General features: G+C 38.1%; 1 protein-coding gene and 1 long non-coding RNA gene across 4 annotated transcripts in view; one reads left to right on the top strand and one right to left on the bottom strand.

Annotated features, from left to right (window-relative positions):
- Positions 1–382: 382 nt before the first annotated feature.
- The window catches only part of STXBP3 (syntaxin binding protein 3), a 28401-nt gene continuing 18470 nt past the window's right edge, over positions 383–10313 (bottom strand). For 2 of the 3 annotated variants that reach the window (XM_083509973.1, XM_083509975.1), the window contains exons 11-19: positions 9570–9627; positions 9030–9095; positions 7499–7579; positions 6567–6705; positions 5844–5950; positions 4163–4261; positions 2441–2526; positions 2204–2352; positions 383–1259 (exon numbers count right to left, since the gene is read on the bottom strand). In XM_083509973.1, coding sequence (XP_083366099.1) covers positions 1162–1259; positions 2204–2352; positions 2441–2526; positions 4163–4261; positions 5844–5950; positions 6567–6705; positions 7499–7579; positions 9030–9095; positions 9570–9627 — 883 coding nt within the window. In that variant the 3' untranslated portion in view covers positions 383–1161. The remainder of the gene's footprint in view (positions 1260–2203; positions 2353–2440; positions 2527–4162; positions 4262–5843; positions 5951–6566; positions 6706–7498; positions 7580–9029; positions 9096–9569; positions 9628–10313) is intronic. The other variant, XM_083509974.1, reaches the window with a different exon arrangement.
- Positions 4270–5994, top strand: LOC310709893. Its single transcript, XR_014527701.1, has 2 exons — positions 4270–5264; positions 5801–5994. It is a non-coding gene; the product is annotated as an uncharacterized lncRNA (long non-coding RNA).

Genomic DNA, 10313 nt, shown 5'->3' with positions numbered 1-10313 from the left:
TGTATACGTATGTTTACCTCAGTTTGGAACTTAGGATAAGTATATTTCCCACTTAGTGTTGGTACAGCAGAATCATCTATTTGACTAGTCCAGTCATTTAATCTCAGACACAAACTCTGATAATTTAGTAGGCGGCGCAATTATTTTTATATCAGCATTGAAAAAATTCTAATTTATTGCCCAGCAACACCCCATTTATGTCACTCCCTCCCCCAATTAGAGAAGTAAGAAGGGAAATATGGGGAATATATGTGGGATTGACCAATGATGCAGTTCATTTTGTGAGCTGATGAAAGAAGCAAGTCAGTCATCTGCCCTGTACTGCATTCTTTTTCAGAGTCCTGACAAAAATTACCAAAACAAGACAACATATTCTTCAGCGTTCTTGATTGTTGATAAAAGGTTTATTACTTTCATGATTAACTTCACCCAAATACCATACAGAGAACCATGCAATCCTCGACACACATAACCAAAGTTCTGTCTTGAGATTTCTCAGGAAAAGTTTAACTTACACTTGGTACCTCACTGAAAGCAGATGTCTATGACACTCTTACAAGTTGCATGGAATCTTGTAGCTTACCAAATTGTAGTTGTGCTATACATTTACATTTCCTCTTGCAGCTAAGCTCATTGCCCTTTTATAATAGTATTTTTAGAAACAGACTTTTTTCCAGGATAGAAAGTTTACACATTATTACTGAAAAATCATTAGCATATATACAAATGTTTCCCATGTCCAAGCATGATATATTGCGATGGTGAGCATTCTCTACACCAAACACTTCGCCGCAAAATGCCATCTATAACCAAGTACATTAATATAAAAACATAAGCTGTTACATACATCTTATTCTTATCCATTACCTTCCCCTTCCCCCCAACCCAACAAAAGCAGATTTCAAATTATAAAAAGAACAGTCCCAAATACAGCACTGATTTATAAAATATGTACATAGGGTACAATCCAGTTCAAATCAAGGACTTTTAAGACCTGCTGATTTCAATAGGGAAGTCAGATATGTAACACTTCTCCCACTGTAATCATTTGAACTTAAAACACTCTTAACTATCACTAAATTGTATCCATACTATTTATATTATGTGTTCTTAATATCTCTTAAATTAAGCACAGCTGAAAATCTCTGAACGTTATAATCTCTATTCATTCTTAAAAAAGACTGTATCCTTTGATTTTGTTACAGTAAGTGCTTTTACATCATCCAGTAGTCTTCTAGGTGTCACGATGTGAGTGGAACCTGGTAAAAAACAAGATGTAATCTTGAAGGGACAGTCATCAACAACAGTAAGCTTATTAAACTTGTAACTGGGGAAGGGACAATCTGCATCCTCATTAGGGTGCTGGGTTTGGTAAAGAGGTTTAAACCTCTCTGTTCACCCCTGTGCTGTGTATTTCCTTTTTGCTGCCACTGCCAAAAACAATGAAGTATTGGGGGTGTGATCTGGATTTGGGGGGGTACTTTGGGTCCCAGGGCTAAGGATTAGCAACCCCTGAACTAAGTAATAACCTTGAGGAAACTTGTTAATTTCCTCCTAGATGCCATTAGTTTCTCCAGCAATTCAGTATGTCAACAGTAGTACATATTACAGCCAAGTGGCCATAACAGTGAAACATTTGCTGGGAAATGTTAATCACACACATTTCCTACTTCAAACTGCTCCTTCCCCAAACAGTTTTTCCTTTATTTTGAAAAAAAATAAAAGACCATCTGCATGCTATTACATGCATGTGCATTCAACATGTAGTTAGGCTCCTAAAACTATTTGAAGCTAACATGAGTTGCCAGTTGCTGTTATTTCAGAAAGATAATTGCAAAATTTGATGCAGCTTTACAGAGAAATGAACTACATGAGAATGCAAGGATAATACACTTGTAGGAGAGGATTCATGCTTTCTGATAATATGCAGACTAGATACAACAGCTATTTTAAATTGCTTGATTCTTAGAGGAACCAAGAGGAAGATTCAAGAGAACCAATCCAGAAATAAGTACTTTAGTCTTATGTAGAAGGGGTAGTAATGTTTAGAAATGTAAGTGGCGAAGTCAAATTGTAGAGGGAGCAGAAGGGGAATAAAATAAAGGACAAAAAAAGGAAGCAAAAATAAATCCTGGTGCTCCTATCGCTTCAAAAGCCAAGCAGTTTTTAGACAACAATCCTGTCTAAGCATAATTAGGCTTACCAATAATAACTTCACAAGACTTGTAGGCTTGAGAAACTTCATATGCACAGCGCATCTCAGAATATGTAATGCCTCCAATGATGAACACAATTAGCCTTGATCCACTTTTCCGGTCATCCAAGTAACTAGTTTTGGGTTTATTGCGAGCACTAAAACAGAGTGGAAAAAAGGGACATTTGGAAATTAAAGGGGGAACATGCACACAATTTTTAATTTGAATACCATTAAATCACTTACCTCACTGCTCCAGAACCATTCCATGGTGCAGGGCACTGGGAACAATAAGGCCAGTCTTTTGTGTCCAGTTTATTTTCTATAGCATCCTGGAATAAAATAGATTCTTTAAACAAATTAAGGTGATACAAAGTATTTATTCTGAGACTTCAAAATCCCCAGATTTTCTGTGACTAGAAAGCAGGCATGAAGCCAGCATATAGCAACAAACACTTCCTGGATAAATGATGTAAACGTGTTGACAAAAGAATAGAAGGTAAGGTTCCGAGGAACAAGCTACCTTTCTGAATGAAGGAACTGCCTTGTTATAAATAGCTTAAGTCCACACTTTAAACCATTGATTTCTTCTCCCACAGACTAATTGAAAATTGCTGAGAGTCTTGGTGGATACTTAAAAATTTTTCTGCCTGCTGCAGCAATTTTAATTCCATATACCGTATCTTTCGCTCTATAAGATGCACTTTTCCCCCTCCAAAAATTAAGGGAAAATGTGTGTGCGTCCTATGGAGCGAATGCAGGCTCCTTGACTTCAGCGAAAGCAACGTGAAGCCTCTGAAGCGCAGAGGGAGCGCTCCCTCCGCGCTCCGGAGGCTACGCGTTGCTTTCGCTGAAGCCTGCAGAGCGAGGGGGGTCGGTGCGCACCGACCCCTCTCGCTCTGCAGGCTTCAGCAATAGCCGCCTGAAGCCTGCGGAGCGCAGCACAAGTTCCCGCTGCGCTCCGCAGGCTTCAGGTTCCTTTCGCTGAAGCCAGGAGAGCAAAACTCTCCTGGTTTCAGCAGAGAGGGAGAGTTGTGCAGTGCCCCTTCAGCCAAGCAGGAGGAGAAATGGAAGGGGCTCCGTTTCTCCTGCCGCTTCGCTGAAGGGGCGCTGAGTAGAGGGGGGAGAATTTTTTTCTTGTTCTCCCCCTCTAAAACAAGGTGCGTCCTATGGTCTGGTGTGTCCTAGAGAGTGAAAAATACGGTAATTTCTGCATTTCTCTTTTTAATCACTCCTTATTCTCTGATGAACAGTATAAATGCTTAAGGCACATTAGGACTCTTTATTATTAAACTGTCTTTATAAATGTCTGTTGTGCCCAGTTTGAAAGCTTTATGCAAGCATAAAGAGGACTCTCATCCTCAGCCCAATAGCACTTCCAATGGAAGGAGTGTGTCCATAGATGGAATAGATTTCCACTCTCTTTTATACTCCTCCCAACTAGCTGCCTCCAAATCTGGATCCTATTTAGCAGATTTTTGGAGTGCATCAAGACTGCAGTTGAGAGGAGAGAAAGATGAACTACTGTTGTGCAAATGGAAGTCTGCTTGTACAAAGTTGGGTTATACCTTCTGTATTAGACGGAAGCAACTGTGTTATACTGGTCTAAAAATTAAGAGTGTGAAACATCAGACTCAGAATATGACGTTCTAGAAACCTGTATCACGCCCTCAGGACTCTCCCCAAGTCATGCTTTCTCCCCAGAAGGTTGTACAGAAGAGAATAGGGGCCCTGGGCTGAAAAAAGCTCTCCGCCTCTGGATTAAATGTAGCACACAACTATATGTTTTGACCTATGCGGTCATTCCCCCAGAAAACTTATCAGGAGTATATCAGGAGTATATCAGGAGCTTATCAGGCTATATTAAATGCAACTAAAATAGGGATAACAACAGCACACAAGCAGAATTTCTTAAAAACATCCAATATTATGTGCATGACTAAAAGCTATTTTATTTAGAAATTTTACCTCCATAATATCCTTAATAACAGGTGTCCATCTAGAAAGTTGAAATGTTTGTTCTGAGGAACGATCCTTCCTCGATGATCTGCGCTGTTGTGATGCGGCCTAAAAAGCCAAAGAGATTGAGCTTGATTGCTACTGAACGCTGTTAGGAGTAATATCAGTAATGCATTTATAACAGGTTATAAACCACTGAAAGAAATTAATATAATTCAAAGACAACGTTTTGCAGTCTATTATACAGGGGTTTCAAAGAAAAGTAATTGGAGAGAATAAAATATTGTCTTTGGCAAGTGAAAACAGAAGTACATCTCTTAGTAAGTACATAATAAAATGAAAGCTTTAAAACTTAATGGAAGACAATTTTTATACAAAGGGATTTGTAAACATTGGTTGGCCATGAAATTGCATGCATGCATGCTTCACTACCAACCCTGCCCCTCCCAAATCCTTGGCATACAAGGGACACCCAGGAGAGGGGTGGAAGATCACTTTTGACATGATTAACTTAGTCTGTATTTGCCATAAGTTATCCTGCTACAGGGTATATGAGTTATACTACATGACTTCAGAGTAGCTTCCAAACTTGCTACTGTACACAACTCATGAGTCAGCAAGAGTCATACAAAAACATGTCTGAGTGACAGCAGAGCTATCTAAAACATATGCTTCCAATTTTATCTTATCTTTTCTCAAGCACATGGCATATTTTGCACTTATAGCACAATAAATTCATGTTTACTTGGAAGTAAGTCCTAATATGCACAGAGGGGTTTCCTCAAAAGTATGAGTATGTTTAGGATTGCAACGTTTGCTTTAAGAGGTCAGCACAAAGAAGTTACAGTCAAGAGTTTCACATTTCTTCCTATGAGGCTGGGCTTTAGTGTAATGATGTGAGATGCAAGCCAGTGAAATCCCTGGCTCAAGTCTCCCATCAGCTGCAAATTCATTACATGGTTTTATATAAACCATAACATCCTGCTTTATGTCCCACCCCTTACTTACAGGGATGTTGTACAAATCAGAAAATCAACTGTGTGAAGCAATCTGAACTCCCTGAAGTACTATATAGACATTACGTATTAACAATACAATACAACTTACTAGGGTTTAATGCTAGGGTTTAATGCAAATTCCCCAATTTGTTCTAACCTGGAAATATGTCATGTAGTTATGCCTTAGGCTGCTACATGAATAAGTTATGTTCAGAGTAGACCTATGGAAATCAATGAACTACGACACAATTAACCTAATTCTGCTTGGTGGAATTCAATGCCACATTATGATGAATGTTCCATCTGTGCCAGAATTTCACATTGTCAGACGGAGCACTCTCCCCTCTTCTCACCCCATGCATTGTTATTGGGGTTCTCTTGACCCCTCCAGAGCCAATTGTGGGGGGCGAGCCCCATTGTGCAAGCTAAAGTCTTGCGCAGGGCTTCAGCTGACAGGGCTCATTAGGTGAAATCTTGCCCATTGATTTCACTGAGTCTACTGCGAGAGTGACAGTTTGATACCACCCTCTGATTACGTTTGAGTTTGTAAAATTTGGAGTATTATGGCAAAGACAGAAGTTAAGAGAAAGTGTAGTAGAAAACACTAATGGCATGAGGATAGTGGAACAGGCCTTAGAAAATAAGCCAGAGGTAACACAGAGTTAATAGGGAAAAAATGCTGCATTTCTTACTGCGATGACGACAGGTACACCAAGATACTTCCAATTTTTTATCATGTCGCTATCATTTTCTATCTGTACGTTCTGGATCAGCTTGTCCAAGTTCTCTTGTGTAGTTCCTTTTTCCACATTTAAAAATAAATGTGACATTTTGAATTAGTAACTTTCTGAGATTTGTGTATTTATTTGTTACATTTATATACTGCCCATTTATATATTGCTCATTAACCAAGTGCCGTGCACATTGAAGAAACTTAAAAAACCCCAAAATGGTTTAGAGTAAAATTCAATCACAGAATTTAAGAAAGCATTAATAAGTTTTAAACACTTTAAGAAGTACTACCCTAATACCTGTGTAGCACTGTTCTGAATAAGTTTGCACCACGGCAGGCCTGAAAAATCTCCATCTCACCAGCAATCCAATAACTACAGTCCAATACAGCTATCCCAGATATATTTTAAGATTAAAAAATCTATTCTTCAGGGCTGGGCAGCTTTTTAGCCATACAAACAAATGACAATTTACTTGGCTACATCTCCTCCAAAAGAGTAATTTCAACAATAACTCTTGCATAACTGTCATTTATCTCAATAAGCCATGCTCTGGTGGCATGAGTGAATTGTGGCCACACATACACATGTGCATACACATGACATTTCATTACATTCATGTAGTTCAGTGTATGACATACTGAACTGTGCTTTAAGACAGTAGATAGAAGATTTTGACCTTACCATTTGTGCTGAAGATATAGAGGAGGATGGCTCTTATCTTATCATAGCTATCGTGATTTTTATTTAGCAGTACTGGAAGAAGGACTCGCATCTGATCTTTCACTTTCTGTCCCTCTACATCTGTTCCAAGAGCCAAATCCTAAGTTACAGACAAGATATATACTCTCAAGTTCACAGCAATTATTTCAGCATATTTTTGTATGTTGCCACAGATCCACATTTAGCCTTAAACAGATGTAGAAATTTGGAGGCATATCATATATGTTGTGTTTCCAGGTAACTATCCCTTCTCTCCCAAATGCAATTACGACTGTACTAGATTGCTAGGAGTAATGCTGTAAGAGGAAACCACACAGTGCTAGCAGTAACGGAGCAAAACAATACAAGTTCAGTTGTTAACCGATCCTGCAGTATATTACTCAAGGAAACGAGTTCACTTGATCCACTTCGTAAATTTATATCCTGTTGCATACTCTCTGTTGCTGCTGCTCCCTCACCAGTGTAGCACTGGGGCATTAGTCTTAGTTCTGGATTTTTAGAAGTTGATAAAGTAGCCATGACATAACTGTGGCTCTTCCCATTGTTGAACAAAAGTAGCTACTGAAACTAACCTTTAAAGGGCAATGAGAGACCACTATGATACTATCCTGGTAGCTTTTCTGGTCAGGAAAATAGGGCTATGGCAATACTATAGCCGTACACACACACGGTTTTTTGCCAGTAGCTTTGCATTAGTATTCAAGAACTGCAAAGAATAGTTATTTTTTACTAAACAGATTTTTAAAAGGCTACTTTGACCAGAAGTACTTTTAAAAGCCACCAAGATATAAAGTTCTCTCCTTAGGGGAATAGCCAATAGAATTTTTGTTATTATACTGTCCCCAGTATTTGTTCAGTCCAAATAACATTGCACTCTTGGATGATTCACATACCTGTTCAACTTTGCACAGCTTTTCTATGTTATTCTTAAATTTACTCATGCAATCTTCAGCTATATTAAGATGCACTACTTGCTGCAAAACAGAAGCAAAAATTTGCTTACTTTTTAATAATTATGACACAGCAACAGAAAACAAACAATTCATTAACAGGCAGTAAAGTTTAATGTGTCCAACCTTATTTCTTAAAAACAATCCACAAAATATAAGCTTCACACTCTACAATATTAACAGGAAGAAAGAAAGTTGCAGCTATAATGAACATGAATATGTTGCAGTTATAATGTTTAAGAATGCTAATTAAGGCCAGCCTAACACTTTCTAAAGCTGCAATCATAACACACATTTAAGTAGTATATCCCACTGAATTTAGAAAGAGTTGAACATACATGCTTAATATTGCCTGCAAGCCAGGAAAATACAATACAAAGTAGATTTGGGGGTCTTTCTGACACATAGGATACGCAATTTAATATAATACATTCTAAAAATTAAGACAAATTCATGAGGCTTAGATCTATCAAAAGTACAGTGGTGCCTCGCAAGACGAAAAGAATTCGTTCCGCGAGTCTTTTCGTCTTGCGATGTTTTTCGTCTTGTGAAGCACGGTCCGTCGCAACTGCGCCTCTTCAAGCGGCTTTAAAAAAAAAAAGCACAAGACGTTTTCGTCTTGCGAAGCAAGCCCATAGGGAAATTCGTCTAGCGAAGCAACGCAAAAACGGAAAACCCTTTCGTCTAGCGAGTTTTTCATCTTGCGAGGCATTCGTCTTGCGGGGCACCACTGTAATTAGTTGTGAGATGTAGATGAAATTTTCATTTACAAACAGTCGGGATGCCTCAAACATCAGAGACAGGGAGCTAACAACCTTTATGTTTTGCTTTTGAACCTGCTGAGATATCTGACTTGGCAAATGACAACAGAATGCTGGACTAGATGTTCCTTGCTCTGATCCAACAAGGGAGTTTTTGTTTATGGAACAACTTTATCTCTCTTTAGGTTGTTAGTATGCCAGTTAACTAACTATGCAAGTGGGACAGTGGGGATGACTTTGCTAACCCTGCTTCTCCTGCCCAGGTCTTTGCTCTGATCAAAGGGTGAACTTCTGAAGCAATGAGTCTTCTTGTACTCATGGAGGCTCCTCGTAAATTTAGAATAGTGCAAATGCTCCCTGCTTCAGAAATTTACACTATAGCATGAGAGGGGAAGTCACAATGGTGACAGGAGCAGAGCTAATGCAATTATCTCCACCGCCACCCTATGTGTTTACTTAACTCCAATTGTACCAGTTAGATTACTTGTACCAGGAGCAGTTCACATCATGCTCTGCAGATGATATTTGACTCCAACTGCCATCAAACTAAGCCAACTTCACTAATTATCAGAGATCATGGGTGTTGTAACCCATAACATCTGGAGGGCACCTAAGTCATGCTTATACACCAGCATAATCGGCCACAAACTAAGCCAAATCTAGGCTCAAATCTAAAAAATGCACGGCATATAACAGTATTACATTTTGCTCACCTTAGTAATCTGTTTGCGAAAGTGGGGCATCTTCTTCATGAGCTGAGCCAGATTACTTAAAGATAGCTAGAAAATAATTCAAATTTCAGTTTCAAATATTTCACAATCAACGTTTCTTTTAATTTGTGTTTGAGGACCAGGAAATGCACGGCCAGCTTCAAGAAGTCTACTAAGGCTGAAATCCTGTGTTTACTTACACGGTAAAAAGTATCTGTCTGAAGTCATAGGGCCTTTCTTCTGTGTTTTTATTTATTGACTGATAACATTTATTCATCGCTCAAAAACTATTGTTATTTACGATTGCACTGCAATATATATTTAAGATTGCACTACAAATATATATATTTTAGTCTCCATTTTAGTGGGTTAGAAGTACTAACAAAAGGCAATTTAAAAACACTTGAAAACAAACCCCAGTGGATTTGCATTCAGTTATTCTCACTTCCAAACCCATGTCTTTAGTATCAAGGTAGTTGCACTCAGCAGAAGACAAATTTAAAAACATTTAGTACCTCTTTAAAGTAAATATTTATTTCTTACTTTTCCTTCTGTTGCCTTTCTCTTTGATGAAACTTCTTTCATAAGTTTTGGTATTTCCCTGAAAAAGTAGAAGAAAATGGCTTCTTAATATTTTTAAATTAAATTGAGAATATATACAAGTCTGAAATTCCCTTCCTAGAAAAGCTAGACTGGCTTCCTCTTTGTTCTCCTTCTGCCAGCAGGTGAAGACTGTTTTATTATCACAGGATTCACTTTTTTTTTAAAGGAAAGGACTTTTAATAATGCTGTGATGTTTTTATTATCTGTTTTGTACCAATTTGCTTTTGTATTATTTTAATTATTTTAATTCTATCACAGTTTCATTACTTTAACTATTCTAATTTATAAGCTTTTAGGTTTTTGTATTTCAGCTGTGTTGTTTTACTTAGCGTAAGCTGCCTTCAGTCCTGGTTTGGGGAAAAGGTGGGAATAATAATAATAATAATAATAATAATAATAATAATAATAATAATAATAACAACTGCTTAGACTTCAAAATCAATGATAAAATGGTCTCGGGTATGTCTACACAGGGGTGGTAAGCAAACTTATTTAGTAGAAATTCAACAAGAGCAGCAAAAAATGTAGATTTTAGTCCTCAGAAATAAGTGAACTATTTTGTGTATGAGGAACATGCCCAAGGTGCCTCACAAGTCCCCGAGTGGTCCCTAAGGTGACTCACTCAACTACTCCAGAGCAGAACACAGGCTGCCACCTCTACTGACTTAAGGAGAGATGGCAGGA

This window comes from Podarcis liolepis (genome assembly GCF_965112155.1).
Source record: "Podarcis liolepis genome assembly, chromosome: 6".
Lineage (NCBI taxonomy): Eukaryota > Metazoa > Chordata > Lepidosauria > Squamata > Lacertidae > Podarcis > Podarcis liolepis.
This window is presented reverse-complemented; position numbering and strand designations above follow the sequence as displayed.